The sequence below is a fragment of the Tachysurus fulvidraco genome, chromosome 10 (genome assembly GCF_022655615.1).
Source record: "Tachysurus fulvidraco isolate hzauxx_2018 chromosome 10, HZAU_PFXX_2.0, whole genome shotgun sequence".
Classification (NCBI taxonomy): domain Eukaryota; kingdom Metazoa; phylum Chordata; class Actinopteri; order Siluriformes; family Bagridae; genus Tachysurus; species Tachysurus fulvidraco.
Window position 1 is genome coordinate 23,531,409 of NC_062527.1, and position 21,884 is coordinate 23,553,292.

At 37.5% G+C, this 21,884-nt stretch overlaps 1 protein-coding gene across 2 annotated transcripts in view; it reads right to left on the minus strand.

Annotated features, from left to right (window-relative positions):
- Positions 1 to 1,951: 1,951 nt before the first annotated feature.
- The window catches only part of LOC113651470, a 50,053-nt gene continuing 30,120 nt past the window's right edge, over positions 1,952 to 21,884 (minus strand). The window contains exons 5-9 of one of the 2 annotated variants that reach the window (XM_047819939.1): positions 21,427 to 21,705; positions 20,684 to 20,998; positions 6,198 to 6,512; positions 5,455 to 5,769; positions 1,952 to 3,036 (exon numbers count right to left, since the gene is read on the minus strand). In XM_047819939.1, coding sequence (XP_047675895.1) covers positions 2,957 to 3,036; positions 5,455 to 5,769; positions 6,198 to 6,512; positions 20,684 to 20,998; positions 21,427 to 21,705 — 1,304 coding nt within the window. In that variant the 3' untranslated portion in view covers positions 1,952 to 2,956. Of the gene's footprint in view, positions 3,037 to 5,454; positions 5,770 to 6,197; positions 6,513 to 20,683; positions 20,999 to 21,426; positions 21,766 to 21,884 lie in introns of both variants that reach the window. The other variant, XM_047819940.1, reaches the window with a different exon arrangement.

The window sequence follows — 21,884 nt, forward strand, 5'->3', positions numbered from 1 at the left end:
AATCAAATAGGTGAACCAGATGATCCAATATGACAACCATAAGCAGGGAGCAGCCAAAAGAACAACAACAAACTGTATAGTCATCTTAATATTACATATTTCTACATATTTTTATTCTTAATATTTCATATTTCTACTTCATAAGGATTTACTTGCAGTTTAACTGATTCATGACTAAACTTTGCAACGTTTTGGATCATTATTTTATGTATTTTATAATATGATCCTGAAGATACTTCTGAAGTTTTGTGTCTATACTTTGTTTGCCGTCTTCAGTGTGCAGTTAGTTGGCTGATTAGATTTGACAGGCAAATCATTTGGAGTATTCTAAATGATATATTGTCCAGGTTGGTTAGGAAGTACGCTTGATTTTCAGATGTTTGTGTACATTCACTTCAGCATAATTCAGAGAATTAGAAGAAAAAATAAATTTTGCAAAAAAATCTTTAAATGATAGGAAAAAAGTGAAAGTTATTAGAGTTCTATTATTGGAGGATCAGTCAAGAAATATCTTGGACACGTTCATGACCAGGTCCTAAAGACCATTTTCAAGTACCATTTTTTATACATATATGTATTGCTGGGTTTCTGTTTCTGTACAGTTGCAATAAGATGTACGCATTTGAGCTTGTAAGTAAAACTGTTGTCCTCTAGGTGGTGCTGTCAACAAATTTACTGCTTAGCCTCAGTTCATGATACTGAACACGTCTAAGAAGTTTGGTATCAGTGTGCAAAGTCGTTGCTGAGATCAGGCTCACTCACTATTTTTTCACTTGGCAGCACTATAGAAAAGCGTTTTTTGAATATACAAATTCCTTTGCTATGTCTACAAATTTTGCACTTTAAATAGTTCAAATTCAGTTCATGTTTAAGTATTTTACAGCCTCCCTCCCTGTGTGATGTATTCACTGTCAGGAGAGTTGGCCCATAATGGGCAAAGTGTTTGGAGTATTCAAATTCCTTTGATAAATTTCCTTTATGAGGCTTCACTTGAAGAAGACTTGCCACATTTGGTGATGATTCGACAACATTTGTAGAAGGAGTATCAAAGTCGAAAATGGCAGAAATTGATTTGTCATGAACTTGTCTGTAGAATCCAGGGATGTCTGAATCTAAATTTAGACCCCAAAATTATCCTAATGGTGGCACTAGTGTGTTGGCAGCACTTGCTCAGAATTTAAATTTGGCTAGTGAGACCCGAGTCAGTCAGTGAGCAAGGCTTTCCTGGTTGGCTCTTCTAATCAGGCAAAGAGAATATCAAATATTTCTCAGTTATAGGGTGAAGACTTAACACTTTATCAGTTCTCATGGCTCTTAGATGTAGACTGAATGAACATCACTCATAATAAACACATCAACAGTCAAAAGTGGAAGTGCATGAATGTGAGCTGAAAACAGTATCGAAGGACAGACCTGAGAAAAATATGGGTTTTATAATGATCTGTGGAAAACATTAAACCTTATAATGCTTACTATTAATCATGCTGTACTGTTTAGTAATGTTCAGCTCTTTTCCTGTGAACATTGTAAGTATCCAGGTATTTAAAACCTTTAAAATATTATAAACCCTTTATAGCAGGTGTGGGGCAGAGAGGGGCAGGTGAATTACCCTGAGTTACTTTTAACAGACTCTGACACGCATGACTGCTGGGTTTGTGCCTCGGCTTCGCACCAATGATTCATAATGTTATAGACACACCCTGATGCCTCAGACACTACGCTTTCATAATCCAGCACCTGTTTCATGGTTACAGATGAACACATTTTCTGGATTTTACTGTTTAATTTACACTGAAGGAGTAAAATTAAGGAGTGTATCTGGGTAAATGTAAGGAATCTGCAACGTGCTCGAAGACAGTGAGGTTAGAATCAGGTGAAATAAAACAACAATGTTACACAACTTCAGTAAACCATTACACATTTATTAAAAGAAAAAAGAATAGACCCCCAATCAGGCAACAATTCTACACACTGTCACAAAACAAATACACAGAAATATACCAAAGAATAGACTCCCAATTAAAGAACACCTTTAGAGACCTTCACTTAAAAACTCTGGATATATATCAAAGAATAATCTCCCAATAAAACAACACCTTTAGACATTACTCTCACCTTCACTAAAAACAGAACCAATATACTGTAGAAGACATAGAGAAGCAGACAGGAAAAATCTAATAAGCAGGAAGTTATCCATTCTACCCACCATTCTCACAACAATGGTTGTGTGCTGAGTTATTTTGAGGGGACAGCAAATTTATACTGTTATACAAGCTGTACTTTACATTGGAGCCCAGTGTCACCTTGTGTTGTCATTTACCCTGTATTTGTGTGTCGACTGCTCTGTACGTCACACTGTCCACAACTAATTCTGTGTTTTTCTTAGAGGATTTTCTGGCCCTTAGGTTGTACAGCTCAGTGTCATGATGAACGTTTTCTTCCTGTATAGAGATTCAGATTTAGATGATGAAGCAGCAAGTGCCTCAAGAAATTTAAATAAAAGTACCACACAATGACCAGAAGTATAAAGTTAAAAAAATGCACATTTAAAATGACAGTGACCCAAAGTAGGCAGGGAGGGTTGCCAAGTTTCTGTAAACTCCTCACCTGAACTACACCCAAAATCCAATGGTGTTTTTTTTTTTTTTTATAACAAGAAAAAAGTGGTTAAAATTGTATTATATTTATTTTATTTGAATGTTTTCATACCTGTTGGTGGTGTGACTGAGACCTGATGATAAGTGATGATTTTTCGTTTTCAGAAACATAAGATAAATATTTCAATTATAATATTAGACAATACATTTAGACACGTGTTAGACACAATTACCACAAAAAAATCTCTCTGATTCTTTCAGACATTAAACCTACAATTTTAACCAGTTTTACTTTTCACCCTGCTGTAGTACACAGGCACACAGATGATGATGATGATGATGATTACAATCACAACATATTAAATAATCCAGTTGTTCCCTCCAGTCTGGTGTGAGTCTGAACACTTTGATGAAGATCCTCTCTCATTAACACTGTCCTCTAAAACACACATTAAACCACACAGAGATATCAGTACAGCGCTGAGGAAAACGTGTCCTCAAAGAAAATCTATCAAACATCAGACTACATTTACTGATATTGTTCAGTGTTTTTCAGCCATACATGCAGATGATGTCATCACTGATCCTTAAATAATAATCAGTGTTGTGCTGCTATAATAATATGAAGTGTTTTATTAAAGTTTATCCAGGAACAATAAGAGATGTTTTGAACTGGAGCTCACACCAGATTAAGAAAAGCCCTGTACTTTAGACACACCCCCTTGTCATGTCATTAAAATCTAACCAGGTTCCTTTTTCCATCCTAATGTACTGCTTTTTCCATGAAACCCTGTTCAGAGTGAAAGGATCACAAACACTGGATCACTTTCATTTATTCTACATTTATAATGTTTTAATCAACTGGAAATGGAAAGTGAAGATATTTTATCAATGTCAGATCAGAGTTATTGGTTAAGAACCATTTCAGTACTTTATCAGATCACAAGGCTCTTAGATGAGGATTGAGTGTTGATTATTGAGAGGAAGTGACTGAGTGTGTGCTGAAACAGTAGTGAAATACAGGACAGGAGGTGTGTGTTCTCCTCACTCAGTCTAACACAGCCATGAAAAGCTTTAGAATGATCTGTGGGATCATTAAACTGTGTAGTTCTCTCTCAACCAGGACTGAAAAACACTGACATCTACAGGAAACATGCGGCTCAACTCACTCAGTAACTTTCCAGACATTTTAAACTTTGTGTACTGATATGTGTCGTACTCAGTATCGTCTGAGATTAATCCACTTACCAACAACTGACAGTTTAACCTTCTGGACCAAGACAGATTTCTGTGGTGTGTCTGTAATTAACATGGAGCCTCTGTAGATTCCTGTATCACTAACTCTGATGTTCTTCATCACCAGGGAACAGTTTCCTTTAAGCAGCTCGTCCTCAGGAACGTCCACACGACCCTCATATCCTTCACCCTGATGTGAATCTTTACCCTTTCGCTCAAACACAGTCTCAGAATCGATAAACCACTCAACGTAAGGAGTTTTGATGCACATTTGACTCCAATCACACGGCAGGACAACTGTGGAACCCACTGGAGCTGATATCTGAAGAGCTTCAGAGACACAGAAAAACCCTTTTAGGAAATGATCTTATGTTAGGAACTTTATATTTTTATTTCTTTTATAGAAACTAAATGTTTTTGTTGTCCTGTGAGCTTCATATCTGATCACTTGTTCTTGTACACATGAAAGTAAAAGTTTTTTAATTGTTGCTGCAGGATCTCAGTCCTGATGAACATCTCTAATCTCACCCAGATGACCTCTGAACCTTTCTGACAAACTTACTACAAATAAAATATTGTCTGTGTCTTATTTATGTCTGTATTTGTGAATTTTTCTAACACATCATCTGTTAACTCTAAATAAAGTATCGATTCCTCTCTATAATAGATGTTGTTATTGTTCCTTATTTCCAGCTCTGTTATCTGAGACACTGTGACTTCTATAATTAGTCAATATTTTACACTGAACACTTTACTCACCATAGACTGAGAGATTAACTCTGGTAATTTCTTTTGCTTCCCCAGTGTTAGTGTCCGCATGTTCCACTGTAAAGGTTTGGCCATCAGTAAATCTGATGTCCTTCAACACCAAAGAACAGTTTCCTTTACGCAGCTCGTCCTCAGGTACGTACACACGACACTCATATTCTTTACCTGTATATGTACAATCACTGTTTCTCTTAAACACCATGTCATTATTGATCTGCCACTTAATAACTGATGTTAGTTTGAACTCCTCAGTCAGTTTACATGGCAGGATGACTGTGGAACCCACTGGAGCTGATATCTGAAGAGCGTCAGAGACACAGAAAAACCTTTTAGGAAATGACCTGATGTTAGGAACTTTATATTCATATCTGATCACTTGTTCTTGTCCACATGAAAGTAAATGTTTTTTAATTGTTGCTGCAGGATCTCAGTCCTGATGAACATCTCTAATCTCACCCAGATGACCTCTGAACCTTTCTGACAAACTTCCTACAAATAAATTATTGTCTGTGTCTTATTTATGTCTGTATTTGTGTATTTTTCTAACACATCATCTGTTAACTCTAAATAAAGTATTGATTCCTCTCTATAATAGATGAGTGTGTGCTGAAACAGTAGTGAAATACAGGACAGGAGGTGTGTGTTCTCCTCACTCAGTCTAACACAGCCATGAAAAGCTTTAGAATGATCTGTGGGAACATTAAACTGTGTAGTTCTCTCTCAGCCAGGACTGAAAAACACTGACATCTACAGGAAACATGCTGCTCAAGTCACTCAGTAACTTTCCAGACATTTTAAACTTTGTGTACTGATATGTGTCGTACTCAGTATCGTCTGAGATTAATCCACTTACCAACAACTGACAGTTTAACCTTCTGGACCAAGACAGGTTCCTGTGTGTCTGTAATTAACATGGAGCTGCTGTAGATTCCTGTATCACTAACACTGATGTTCTTCATCACCAGGGAACAGTTTCCTTTAAGCAGCTCGTCCTCAGGAACGTCCACACGACCCTCATATCCTTCACCCTGATATGAATCTTTACCCTTTCGCTCAAACACAGTCTCAGAATCGATAAACCAACCAACGTCAATAGTTTTGATGGACAGATGACTCCAATCACACGGCAGGACAACTGTGGAACCCACTGGAGCTGATATCTGAAGAGCTTCAGAGACACAGAAAAACCTTTTAGGAAATGACCTGATGTTAGGAACTTTATATTTTTATTTCTTTTATAGAAACTAAATGTTTTTGTTGTCCTTTGAGCTTCATATTTGATCACTTGTTCTTGTCCACATGAAAGTAAAAGTTTTTTAATTGTTGCTGCAGGATCTCAGTCCTGATGAACATCTCTAATCTCACCCAGATGACCTCTGAACCTTTCTGACAAACTTCCTACAAATAAAATATTGTCTGTGTCTTATTTATGTCTGTATTTGTGTATTTTTCTAACACACCATCTGTTAACTCTAAATAAAGTATTGATTCCTCTCTATAATAGATGTTGTTATTGTTCCTTATTTCCAGCTCTGTTATCTGAGACACTGTGACTTCTATAATTAGTCAATATTTTACACTGAACACTTTACTCACCATAGACTGAGAGATTAACTCTGGTAATTTCTTTTGCTTCCCCAGTGTTAGTGTCCGCATGTTCCACTGTAAAGGTTTGGCCATCAGTAAATCTGATGTCCTTCAACACCAAAGAACAGTTTCCTTTACGCAGCTCGTCCTCAGGTACGTACACACGACACTCATACTCTTTACCTGTACATGTACAATCACTGTTTCTCTTAAACACCATCTCATTATTGATCTGCCACTTAATAACTGATGTTAGTTTGAACTCCTCAGTCAGTTTACATGGCAGGATGACTGTGGAACCCACTGGAGCTGATATCTGAAGAGCTTCAGAGACACAGAAAAACCTTTTAGGAAATGACCTGATGTTAGGAACTTTATATTCATATCTGATCACTTGTTCTTGTCCACATGAAAGTAAATGTTTTTTAATTGTTGCTGCAGGATCTCAGTCCTGATGAACATCTCTAATCTCACCCAGATGACCTCTGAACCTTTCTGACAAACTTCCTACAAATAAAATATTGTCTGTGGCTTATTTATGTCTGTATTTGTGTATTTTTCTAACACATCATCTGTTAACTCTAAATAAAGTATTGATTCCTCTCTATAATAGATGTTGTTATTGTTCCTTATTTCCAGCTCTGTTATCTGAGACACTGTGACTTCTATAATTAGTCAATATTTTACACTGAACAGTTTACTCACCATAGACTGAGAAATCAACTCTAGTAATTTCTTTCATTTCCTCAGTGTTAGTGTCCACATGTACTATTGTAAAGGAATTGTAGATTTGGTCATCAGTAAATCTGACGTTCTTCATCACCAGGGAACAGTTTCCTTTACGCAGCTCATCCACAGGAACATCCACACGTCCTTCATATCCTGGTCCTGAATATGTACCATCAATGTTTCTCTCAAACACAGTGTCATTATTGATCTGCCACTTAATAAATGATGTTAGTTTGAACTCTTCAGTCAGTTTACACGGCAGGATGACTGTGGAACCCTCTGCAGCTGATACAGTAACCAGAGATTCTGCACTGTCTGTGGGAGAAACATTACAATCTACAGGATTTGTAACATTTGACAAAACATTGTTGTGATGTTTGATTCAATAGAAGGACACTTCTGTCTTGTTGGTGTTGTAGAACCTGGTCACTCACCCACACAGGCACAGACCCATAAGATGGAAATATAAAGGAGGGACATGATGTCTGGAAGACTCTTGTGGAGTGTTGGCAGATTTTCTGAAACAAACAAACAGAGACACGTTATAAATAAAAGTGACAGAACAGATGAGTGATTTCACACACAGCTCTTAACAAAACTGAGAGAGTTTGTGTAACTTCTTTAATAACTGCTTTATTTTGCCTGAAAACTTATTTTCAAACCATAATCTGTAATCTGTCCATTCAGATGGTTTGGATGTACATTAATAATTGTACATCAGTGTTATAATGATGACCATGTTTGTAGTAGCGTAACATCACTCATGGCTCACTCTGCCCCCTGCTGGTGGAAGTTGTGTGTGGACATTCATTCATTCATTCATTTTCTACCACTTATCCGAACTTCTCGGGTCACGGGGAGCCTGTGCCTATCTCAGGCGTCATCGGGCATCGAGGCAGGATACACCCTGGACGGAGTGCCAACCCATCACAGGGCACACACACACACACTCTCATTCACTCACACACTCACACACTACGGACAATTTTCCAGAGATGCCAATCAACCTACCATGCATGTCTTTGGACTGGGGGAGGAAACTGGAGTACACGGAGGAAACCCCCGAGGCACGGGGAGAAGATGCAAACTCCACACACACAATGCGGAGGCGGGAATCGAACCCCCAACCCTGGAGGTGTGAGGCGGACGTGCTAACCACCAAGCCACCCTGTGTGTACATGAGTTCTAAAAATCTAAAAAAAAGTAAAATGTAATAATGTCTTACTTTGTTACTGATAAATGTTTTTTTTATTTAGCATTAAGCCTATTACTGATCACCACATACTTTTTGGCAGCCATTATAATGGAGTTAATAAGTTTTTATTCATTTATTCCTATTTTTACGGTGACCATTTGGTTTTGTTTAAGGCTTGTTCAGTAAAAATACACAGTAATTACACATAATATATTCATAAGGTTTTCATTCAATTTCATAAATTAAAGTGGAATCTCACTTATGTTTGATAAATTTGATAGTTTGACACTTTTTTGGGAGGCAATTGTGACATCCTGCCACACTGCTGCTGAGAACTAAATCCAATCAGCCTTCACTAAACAATGCTAGGAGCTAAAAATCATGCTCTATCACTACATTACACCTGTACATGTTTGAAGATAATCAGTGAGTCGGCTATTTGGACCTCTAGGTGAAGTTCATTCCACCACCTCAGTGCCAGGAAAGAAAAGAGTCTTGCTGTAAACCTCCCTCTTACCCTGAGAAATGGTGGGACCAGTCGAGGGCTGGTAGCTCTGAGGGCACGAGGTGCAGTGTGAGGAGTGATGAGGGCTTTGAGGTAAGAGCGAGCTGGTCCATTTTTGGCTATGTAGGTAAACATCAGTGTTTTAAATCTGATGCTTGCAGCTACTGGAAGCCAGTGGAGGGATCACAGTAGTGAGGTAATATGTGAGAATTTAGGCTGAATAAAAACAAGTCATGCAGCTGCATTTTGGATCATTTGTAGAGGACAAATTGCATTCATAGATAAACCTGACAGAGAGATCTGCAGAAGTCCAGTCCTGAAATGACAAGTGACTGAACAAGGTCTGGGTCTCATCAGCAAGAATGAACAAGTCAGCATACAGAGAGGAGGTCGACCTACAACATGGACATTTACACCACACACTGCATCTGAAAAGCTAACAGCATCGTGGACAAAGCCACACACATTTCACACCCACGCAGACACACACACACACACACACACACACACACACACACACACACACACACACACACACACACACACACACACACACACAAACACACTTCACCACATACACATTAATGCACATGAAGCGAGACAATAACAAAAAGATAGTATCCATGGTAATGATTCCCAATGTCTTTCCATAAGAGGAACACAAACTCACTGTCTGTTCTGTTGTGGTGACTTTTGGTGGAAACAAAGACAACTTAGCTACACAGCAGAGACTGTAGGCTACTCACAAGTCAGAAAAATCCAAGGCACAATGGCATGATGATGTTAATGGAGGCTAATATCACATAGCAGGAAGTCCAGGTGATGATGACACTTTGGTTGAGCGAGCTGCTCACTTCAAAAAATCCGTTGATTGTAAATTTAAAGCTTTAAAAATTTTATGCACTTAGCTGCCATCTGTGAACTTGTCTAATGCACCCCTCGAGGTTTATAAACCAAACCAGGATCGACATCGGAAAATGTTGGTACACAGTTTTTAGCAGGAAACACGATGTTTATCAAAAAATGAAATAAATGCATGACTGTAAAGTAGGTCATTCTCCATATTTTATAGGAACTGAAATCAAGATGATACTATTTGTAATTTATGGTAATATTTGTGAGGAATAAACAAAATAAATAGATTTTTTTTCGTTTTTCTAAGAACCTTTTATGAATGCTAACCCATTGTTGTGTGGTCTTTGAAACAACTAACACATACAGTATAATAATTGTTATACTAGTATCCTGATGCAAACTATTAGGTAGATGTTTATCACCTTAACATTAATCCTCTCTCTGAATAAGTAATCATGTCTCTGAAATAAAGGATCTGCTCTTCTAGAAAAGGTCCATCAGTGTGAATAAAGGATCAGTGATTGTGTTTATCACACAGAGCAGAGTCTAGAACATTAAACTACTGACAGAACAGACCACAGATTTATATAAATAAAGAGAAGAATTCAAAACTCAGCTTTACCTTACAGATAGAAGATAATTATTTCCTTGAATATTAAGATTTAAACCACAGTTTACATCTAAATGTGGTTCTTTTGTCCAGCGACGTTAACAGTGTTGTATTACATCCACAGACTGCAAATAGGAGTAAATTTCCACTGCAGGTCTGGAACAATGTGTATCTCTCACCAGTAAAACCTCTGATACAAGGAGGACCAGCCAACCAAATCAAACAAAGTACAATGATGGGTACGTGTAGGATTATTAGTCACAAATCGTATAACAGCATGGTTTATACAATCTAATTTTATTTAAGTGAAGATAAATTATCTTGCATATAAATTACATCACAGTAGTCCAGCACAGAAAGTAAACAACTTTGAATAATTCTCTTTTTTGCTACAAAAGGAAGACATTTCTTTAAAACGAAAAAAAGAAACCCCAATTTGGGTCTGAGCTTTTTTTGAAAGATTTTCAATATGAATATTAAAACCCAACCTTTCATCAAGCCTTATGCCCAGGTATTTATAGCTATTTACTCTTTCTACACCGTCCCCTTCTATAGTTAATCACAAGTTTGTTATGAGAGCGAGTAAACAGCATATATTTAGTTCTCTTAATATTTAAAACCAATTTAAAACCAAACCTGGAAGGAGTCTTGTAATAGCTCTATGGCTTTTTTCATGGAATGTACAGCTGTATAAATAATTGTATCATCAGCATATTAATTCAGTTTAGCTGCTTATAGTTATCTCATGACCTAAATCATTTATATAGATTGAAAATAAAGTTGGTGCTAAAATTGATCTCTGAGGAACACCTTTCTTAATTTCTAGTTTTTTTGAAGTGAAATTTTAGACCGAGACACACTTCGTTTTTTCAGATAAATAATTTTTAAACCAATTTATACACATTTTACTAAAACCTAAGCAGCTGTTTAATAGAATGATCTACAGAATCAAAAGCTTAAGAGAGATCAACAAATTAAGCAGCACAGTGATTTTTATTATCCAAAGAAGTAATAATATCATTTGTGAGGCATGTTGCCGCTGTTACAGTACTATGGGCTGACCTAAAACCTGAATAAAACTCATGTAAAATATTATTTTCTGTTAAAAACTGTTTAATCTGATCATTTCCAAGAGACACAAAAACTTTTGCCATAACTGATAACCTTGAAATAGGCTTTATGCACTTGTGGTAGTAAAACAGGATTAAATTAAAAAGCTGAGTGGAGCAGTATGTTTCAGCTTCAACATTTCCTTTTCTTATACCGTATGTTAAATGACTGGGGTCAGGGGCTGAACCTGCAGCAATGAAATAATTATTAATTATTAAGTAATTATTATTAAATACATTTTCTTTCCCTTTTATAATTTATACAGTTTTGTACAATTATTTCTTAGTTTCCTGTAATGTACCCAGTCCAGATGGTTATTTGTTTTCTTTGCTTTAACCCATGCAGCATCACGTTCTTTGAAGCTGGATGAACAGTATATTTACATTTCAGATTCTATTTGTCCCTCAGGTTCTATAGGGTTTTTGTGTTTTCACTCTAACACATTATCTGTACAATGTCTATAATTAAACCATGTCCAGAACTTCATTCATTCATTCATTCATTCATTCATTCATTCATTCATTCATTCATTCATTCATTCATTCAGTACCGCTTATGCGAACTTCTCGGGTCACGGGGAACCTGTGCCTATCTCAGGCGTCATCGGGCATCAAGGCAGGATACACCCTGGACGGAGTGCCAACCCATCACAGGGCACACACACTCTCGTTCACTCACACAATCACACACGAGGCACGGGGAGAACATGCAAACTTCACACACACAATGCGGAGGTGGGAATCGAACCCCCAACCCGGGAGGTGTGAGGCAAACGTGCTAACCATTAAGCCACTGTGCCCACCCTGTCCAGAGTTTATGTACAATAAATCATTTACTGCATTGTTGTCAGGATTCAGCCCGGACTTTGGCCACATAATAATAATAATAATAATAATAATAATAATAATAATAATAATAATAATAATAATAATAATAATTTGCATGTATACTTACACACCCAGGTGCAGCTTATGAGAGCGAGGAGGGAAAATTGTAAAGACTGCCACTCAGTCTGGCTTAACACATTACTATACATAGAACAATTACATTTAGCAACTGCAAAATGAGAGAACAAGGACGGTACGGTAGGAATTTGTTCCTTCCGGCTAACCATTCCTACCATAATATACTATAAGCACCACCCATGTACTTGGCCACTGCCAATCAACTTTAGTAAAAAAAAATGAGATGGAGAAATAGAAAAACCTTATTATTTTTACACTATCCTGCATTTGGGTCTGTTTTATACCCGCGTCACTGACAGAATGATTCCACAACACCAAGAACCAGCAGGATAGCATCAGCCTGGACCAGCTTTCTATGGGAGTATGTTTTTTTTTCCCAGACCGTTTTTTTTGCCTTGGATTTTTGTTGTGTGTGACATTGGTCCGCCTTTTTATTCTGTGGGAGGCGCCGCCTCACTTCTTGGTTGCGGTGCATGTCACAAGCCTGAGTTTTGTTTTTCTTGTTGTTCCGCGACATCGTCCTGCACCTGTCTGGTGGGGGGTATCGCTTCACTTACGGTTTTCCATGTAGGATGCCACCCTTCTTCCTCTCCGCATGATTTTTTTTGTGCCCCGTGGTGGAGGACTTTTCCCACCCTCACCCCCTTTCTGGTTTTCTGGGCTCATGTCAGTGGGTTGTGCTCGGCCCTTCTGCTCTGCTGTGGACTTCGCTCGGCCCTTCTGCTCGGCTATAGACATCGCTCGGCAGTTCTGCTCGGCTGTGAACGTCACTCGCTCCACTCTGGCTTGCTCCCCCCACCTGCCTTGCCGTGTGCCTTGCTCCCCCACCTGCCTCGCCGTGTTCCTTGCTCCCCTCACCTGCCTCACCGTGTGCCTTGCTCCCCCCTCCTGGACCTTGTCGGGATCGTCATTAAGACAGATTGGCGCATTGGGAGCCGCACCTTGAGGGGGGGGGGTACTGTCAGGACTCAGCCCGGACTTTGGCTACGTGCATTTGTTTTTGTTTCATGTCACGTGTCTGCCCCACCCTTGTTTACTCCTCCCTGTCTCTGCACACCTGTTCCCCCTGTGTTAATTTTTTTTATAGTATTTAAACGTGCTGTGTTGCCTATGGCAGTGCAGAATACTTGTCTTTGGTTGTCGTCTGATGTTGTGTCTGTGTCTTTGTTTCATGATTTAGGTATTAAAAAATGTATATTTTTACGCTATCCTGCATTTGGGTCTGTTTTATCCCCGTGTCTCTGACAGAAACTAGTATTACATTGACTCCTGTCAGGCCTAAAGCCTACATTTAATATGATATTCATATGTCTTCTCCTTAAATATGTCCTGCCCTTATGTGTAGAGATGTAGATGCCTGATTAGCACAGAGGTTTTTGCTTAATCCTGATCATTCACTCACTCATAATGTGTCTGTTTTTTAGGTCATTCTGTTTTTATCCTCATTCTTGATTTGACACTTTTCTCTTATCTTAGCTGTGATTACTTTGCACGTACACATCAGTACAAAATGGCGACTGTTTTTATTCCTACAGAACATTCCTGGTCTCCTGAATCTTCAGTTTGTCACGTTTACATCTACACGTAAACATCAGGAAATAAAAACTGAAATCTGTTTTTCTTTTGGTCTGTTTGGTCTGTGCCTCTGCCCAAGTTAAAACACTCTAAATCATATTATCAGAGTACTTTTATCACTTTTATCACATCTTATCATAATTCAGGTTCAGTTCCAAAGTTACAGATGAACTTTACAGTAAAGCAGTAAAAATAAGGAGAGTCTTTGGGTCAGTGAATGAAGGCTGAGTGATCTTGTGGTGTTTCAGTGTAACCCATAGGTTGTAGTCACATTAAAGAAAAGGAGGAAAATATCTACTAGGTCTGAGATCACCAAACACTTAAAATAACAATTTATCTTAATGTCTGGAGTCCCGGGTGTGTCTGCACATATGAAATCTAATCTTATTTAGTATAACTGCTTAAATAAAGGCACCAACACAGAAATTACCCTGAGTGAATAATGTATTAAAACTCTTTATTTTTACTTTTAAACTGTATTGCAAGTTTCTTCAACTTTTTTTCTGTTCACATTTTTTAAATTGAGCACAATTTACCCACCGAACAATAGCAGATGTTCTTCAACAATCACAGTAACAACAACAAAAAAATAAGATATATATTTACACATATATTTCTCAAACATTCCATAACCAAATGTAGAAGTACCGAAGTTCCCAATTGAGGTAATCCTAACATTGAAGAAACAAACTGTAGTTACAGTCCTGAAAGGGCGCAGTCCATCAGTATGGATTCCACAGTATCGCGTCCTTTTCGACCCGAATCCATAACAATCACACTGCGATGAAACAGTCCCAGCTCACAGAACACATGCTGCAAACCTAATTCAATGAAACAGTTCAGGTTTTTATTTAGACAGATTTAGGATTAAGTTTAACAGCCACCAAAAACAAGCAGCGCACATCTTTCACCACTGCTGGCGCTCAAGTGACGTCAACAACACAAATAAACTTGTCTAATAATCCATTTCACACCCATAAAAAAATACACACATATATACACATGTATTTTACATGACTAAACATGCTATACATTAGATAGAAAAAGAAAAATAAACATTCACAAACACTTATTCTCAGTTATTCGAGTGGGTTACATCAGCATCACAGCTTATTCTGGCCATCAAACTGAAATGTTCTCCTCACAGTTGAAGAATATTGAAATCATCCTTGTTGCTTTTCTCTTCATAAAATTGTAAAATCTTTGTTGTTATCACACTAAAGTTCAGTTTATTGAGATATTTTGTGTTTTAATCTGTTAAAGACCTAAATTCAGAGTAATATCGAGTAATGTTTTGTTCTTTTAAATCTTTTTAAATCACATCTTTTAAATGTGATTAATGTGTGGTGGCTAATGCAAAGCTATCTATTATATTATAAGCAGTGAGAGCTAAAGAGGGAGAGAGAGAGGGAGGGAGAAATAGAGAGGGAAGGAGAGAGAGATGGAGGGAGGTAGAGATAGAGAGGGAGATGGACAGAGATGGAGGGAGGGAGAGAGGGAGACGGAGAGAGTGAGAGAGCTTTACAGATGTTTCAGAAGCTTACACAAAAGATTTATTTAAACACAGAGCTGATCTGTAACTGTACCAGAAACCAGTCAGTGTCTCTCAGGCAGCTCTGAGGTTTAATAACGTTTGTACAGATATCTGTATGAGCTGTAGCTGCATCTCAATAAAGTCTCTGTAATAAAGATTTCATTATTTTAATAATAATTAAACATTGTGTGTGTTTACACCAAACCAGTTTTCATTAAATAACTAAATTCATCAAGTCAGAAACACTATTTCATGCATTTGTTACCTCTAGGTTGGATTATTGTAATGCTTTACTGTCTGGATGTTCCAGTAGGAGCACAAACAAGCTCCAGTTAGTCCAGAACACAGCAGCTTGAGTTCTAACTAGAACCAGAAGATATGAACACATCACCTCTATCTTATCCTCACTGCATTGGCTTCCAGTAAAGTTTCATATTGATTCTAAAGTACTATTACTAACCTATAAAGCTCTTAATGGTCTCACACCACAGTACCTGAGAGGTCTTTAGGTTTTTTATGATTCGTCACACTCCTACTGATTGATTACAAGCTGCAGGATACAGTATGTGTTTGTACCATTAAGTACTACAGTCTGTAGCAGGGGGCAGAACTTTTTCTTACAGAGCCCCACAATTATGGAACAGACTTCCAATTAGTGTTTGGGACTCAAACACAGTCTCAATGTTCAAATCCAGGCTAAAAACACATTTGTTTACTTTAGCTTTTTATGAATAGCGTGTCTCAGATCTGGAGGGTTCTTGGGCATAGAGTGTTTGGTGAACTGGGATGATTGGATGCTATCTCCTCACCACTCTCACAAGTCACTCAGGCTTGCTCTTTCATTATATCCCAGGAAGCTCTCAGGCTCTCTCTCACCATTTTAGTTACGATATAGGTTGTCAGTTCAAATCCCAGGACCACCAATCCACCACTGCTGGGCCCCTGAGCAAGGCCCTTAACCCTCAATTGATCAGTTGTAAAAAAATAAATAAAATGTAAGTCACTCGGGATAAGGGAGTCTGTCAAATGCCATACATGTTAAACTGATGTGCATTAAATACTTAACATTCATTTACAATTTTATTTTAAGACGAAACATTAGTTGCATAGATAAATATGAACAAGGACAGCAGTCTAGTCTAGTGTAAGGTCAAAGCAGATGCATGTATATCACAGACTTTCCCTGGAGTAGCTTACAGCTTGCTAGCTAATGGTGATAAGATTGACTTTTGTCTAGTTAAAGTCCTCATGAGTGAAGAAATTTTATATAAAAATAAAGGTACAGTAGGAATATTTTATTATTATTACAGAAGCCATTTCAATATTTTATCAGCTCACATGGCTCTTGGATGAAGACCACTCACTCTAATATCACGCTACACATCAGCAGTGAAAAAAACTACATTTTCATAGGAAGCTATTGAGGAAATTCAACCTATAATAACTGATTTCAAGCAAGACGTTGTAGTTAAACCTGCAGCTCCTCATCTCCTGTAGCAGGAAGTGCACAAAAATGTCTCTGGAGTTACAGTTTATTATCATGTAACTAATACATATATTGATTGCATTCCACTATGTCTAGCTGACCTGAGCAGTGTTTTGACAGTGTGCCAAACTCACACTGCTGTTTTCAGCTATTGATTTGGATAATGAGTTCTGGTTTGTTCCCTTTCAGAGACAGCCATGTTAGTGTTTTTACATTAACAGCACAGAAGACATCCTTATCCAGAGCAACAGACAAAAGTGCTTTGAAATCTCTATCAATGAAACAACAACACTGGTTCACTAGGACACAGACTTAGGAAACCGTCACCATAAAACTCTTTTAGGAGCTTTTTATTTTAATTAAATAAAAGGGAGGATTTCACCTGTAATTTGGCAACAGCCAGTAACTCAACTGTTCAGACATCTAGGGGAAGTTAATTCCACCACCTCGATGCCAGAACAGGGAAGAATACCTACCTCCACCTACTAGGAGTGTACCTACCTTTTACCCTGAGAGATGGTGGGATCAGTGGAGCAATGCTGGTAGGTTTGAGGGAGCGAGGTACAGTGTGAGGACTGATAAGAGCTTTGAGGTAAGAGGGAGCTGGTGTGTTCTTGTCTTTTTACTCTGATGTACATTTCAGCTACCTGAAGGCAGTGCAGAATACATGATGGTAAATTAATACTCTTAACTCTAATAATCTTAACACTCTTTGTTCTAGCAGGAGGACCAGCAAAAAATTCTTAAAAGTTTGACCCATAGCAGGTGTTGGTCAGAGGGGCAGGTGAGTTACCCCTTTTTACTCTTCCAGAACCTGACATGCATGACTGCAAGCTTTGTGAACCAACATTGTCCCACTGATTTATAATGTTGTAGACACGACCTGATGCATCATACACTCAGATTAGTGCTGCAGATTTATTTTCATAATCTAGGATCTGTTTCATTCATGTTACGAATAAACACATTTTAGAGTTTACTGTTCAATTTACATTGAAGAAGTAAAATTAAGTTTTAATGTAAGAATATTTCTTATTGATAAAATAATAAATATTGTGTTTACTGTTATATGTAGCTACATATAAATTCTACATTTAATGGGGCTTCATATAATCAATATATTAAAAAAAAACCAATATGAATAATTTTACTCCAATCAAGTATTTCTTAAATACATTTTTCACTGTTAAATAAACACATTTCAAACACATACAGGCCAAAACAGCATCAGCTCCTGTTGTGAATGTTGGATAACAGATGTTAAACGTATCCAAGGTTCAGTGGACATGTAGAACTTGGTGATGTGTCTTGTTAAAACACAGAACAACTTCATCCCTTTTGCTCTCATTTATTCTTGTTGACAATAAAACTGGATGCACAGTACACAGGTTTCACAGGATAAGTGGAATGTTTAGGATACACAGGATGATAAAGATGGTGTTCTGGTCACTACAATAATACAACAAAGAAATCAGGCTCACAAATAATAATAAAGATGGAAATCATGCACACATAATATCTGTAAACCTACTAATGACAAGTATACAACCCATCAGATTCACGTAAACAATACAATAGAAAACTTACATACTACATCTAATGTAAAAGATTCAAACACACATGGTTGAGTGCACAAAAGAAAAAAGAAAGGAACCTCAGCTGAGAATTATGGGCAATGAAGTGCACTGAAAAACAGTGATGCAGTCTGCAGAGGATTGTGGGAAATGTAGTATAAAGGAAAAAGGAAAAACGTCTAATTCACAACAATGAATGACAGATACAAGTCCTGCACAGTGGCCAGAGGGACTTTGAGCCATTTCTCCATCAGAACAGTGGCCAATTTATTTTTGTGGAGGTTTCCTGACCTGCTCCTGTAAAACACCCCAAAGTGGTGTTGGTCTGATAGAATGATTCAGTAGTCTGTGGCAGTGAGGCATCACTCTATAAGTAGTTTGTTTAGAGAATACCATGGTATTGGCTGAACCCAAACAAAGTTATGGGACAAAATAAAGTATATGAAGAAATATACTTTGCTGTAATGGTGATGTGACAAAAATAAATGCTTCATCTTATAAATCTGTTAGCCACTAGCACATATCTCCTATGCAGTACACACACTCACACACATACACACACACACACTCATGCACGCATACTATTATTTCTTATTATTAAATTTTAAAAAAGTAAAGATTTAGTAAAAGAAACTCCCCTGTAATAAAACTTCAGTAGCAGTACATTATATTAATTTATATTACAGAGAAGCTGAACCCAGATTCCTCCTCAGTTATAAAGTTCCTACACATGACATCAGCCATTGTACATACTGTATCCACTGTTGCAATGTAAACACAACAAAACACATCAAAATAAAACAACAAATAAAAATATAAAAGTAAAAATTCCTGCTGTTCTCAGTTCATTATTTAGTGTAACATCACATGACCAAGACCAAGTCAGGTTAGATAGAAGAGTAACTGATGGTCCATGATGTGTGATCTGAGAGTTCTGCAGTAAATCAGAAGATCCTGACATGGTGATGAAGCTCCAGAGATGAACATCAGCTCAGTGGTGCAGGGATGAAGTTTAAGATGATCTGAAATCCATGATGAGATCAGAGCAGACCATCTGAGAGAGGAAAGGAGAGGAGAAGGTGGTGAAAAAAAAACTTTACAACGTAAAAATTGCAAAGTTAATATCTAAAGAAAAGAGATATAAAAAAGAAATAAATAATTGGTGCCACCTTGTGTTGGTCATTAACTCTGTGGTTGTGTGGCGACTGCTGTGTACGTCACACTGTCCAGGTCTGTTCTGGCCCTTATGTCATGCAGCTCAGTGTCACGATGAACATTTTCATTCTGTAGAGAGATTCAGATTCAGATGATGAAGCAGCAAGTGACTCAAGAAAGTTAAATAAAAGTACCACAGAATGACCAGAAGTATAAAGTTAAAAAAATGCTTCTTCTGGCCAAAGTTTCTGATCTTGTCTAATGTACCTTTAAAATAACAGTAACACAAAGTAGGCAGAGAGGGTTGCCATGTTTCTGTAAACTCCCCACCTGAACTACAACCAAAACCCAATTTTATTCTTCTGTTTAACAAAAAAGTGGTTACAATTTAATTTATCTTTTTTTATTTTAATTATTCGAATGTTTTCGTACCTGTTCAGTGGAGTTTCTGTCACATCTGAGACCTGATGATAGATGATGATTTTCCGTTTTCAGAAACATAAGATAAATATTTAAAAATTATAATATTAGACAATAAATTTAGGCACATGTTAAACACAATTACCACAAAAATTCTCTCTGATTCTTTCAGACATTAAATCTACAATTTTAACCAGTTTTACCTTTCACACAGCAGCAGTACACAGACACACAGATGATGATGATGATTACAATCACAACAGGTAAAATAATCCAGTTGTTCCATCCAGTCTGGTGTGAGTCTGAATCCTCTAATGAAGATCCTCTCTCATTACCAATGTCCTCTAAAACACACATTAAACCACACAGAGATATCAGTACAGCGCTGAGGAAAACGTGTCCTCAAAGAAAATCTATCAAACATCAGACTACATTTACTGGATATTGTTCAGTGTTTTTCAGCCATACATGCAGATGATGTCATCACTGATCCTTAAATAATAATCAGTGTTGTGCTGCTATAATAATATGAAGTGTTTTATTAAAGTATATCCAGGAACAATAAGAGATGTTTCTCCTCACTCAGTCTAACACAGCCATGAAAAGCTTTAGAATGATCTGTGGGAACATTAAACTGTGTAGTTCTCTCTCAACCAGGACTGAAAAACACTGACATCTACAGGAAACATGCTGCTCAAGTCACTCAGTAACTTTCCAGACATTTTAAACTTTGTGTACTGATATGTGTCGTACTCAGTATCGTCTGAGATTAATCCACTTACCAACAACTGACAGTTTAACCTTCTGGACCAAGACAGATTCCTGTGTGTCTGTAATTAACATGGAGCTGCTGTAGATTCCTGTATCACTAACACTGATGTTCTTCATCACCAGGGAACAGTTTCCTTTAAGCAGCTCGTCCTCAGGAACGTCCACACGACCCTCATATCCTTCACCCTCATATGAATCTTTACCCTTTCGCTCAAACACAGTCTCAGAATCGATAAACCACTTAACGTAAGGAGTTTTGTTGGACAGATTTCTCCAATCACACGGCAGGACAGCTGTGGAACCCACTGGAGCTGATTTCTGAAGAGCTTCAGAGACACAGAAAAACCTTTTAGGAAATGATCTGATGTTAGGAACTTTATATTTTTATTTCTTTTATAGAAACTGATTGTTTTTGTTGTCCTGTGAGCTTCATATCTGATCACTTGTTCTTGTCCACATGAAAGTAAAAGTTTTTTAATTGTTGCTGCAGGATCTCAGTCCTGATGAACATCTCTAATCTCACCCAGATGACCTCTGAACCTTTCTGACAAACTTTCTACAAATAAAATATTGTCTGTGTCTTATTTATGTCTGTATTTGTGTATTTTTCTAACACATCATCTGTTAACTCTAAATAAAGTATTGATTCCTCTCTATAATAGATGTTGTTATTGTTCCTTATTTCCAGCTCTGTTATCTGAGACACTGTGACGTCTATAATTAGTCAATATTTTACACTGAACACTTTACTCACCATAGACTGAGAGATTAACTCTGGTAATTTTTTTCATTTCCGCAGCGTTAGTGTACCCATGTACCATTGTAAAGGAATTGTAGATGTGGTCATCAGTAAATCTGACGTTCTTCAACACCAGGGAACAGTTTCCTTTATGCAGCTCGTCCACAGGAACATCCACACGTCCTTCATATACTGAACCTGAATATGTAACATCACTCCTTCTCTCAAACACAGTGTCTTTATTGAACTGCCACCTAATAAATGATGTTGGTTTGAACTCTTCAGTCAGTTTACATGGCAGGATGACTGTGGAACCCACTTGAGCTGATACAGTAACATTAGGCTCTGCACTGTCTGTGGGAGAAACATTACAATCTACAGGATTTGTAACATTTGACAAAACATTGTTGTGATATTAGATTCAATAGAAGGACACTTCTGTCTTGTTGGTGTTGTAGAACCTGGTCACTCAC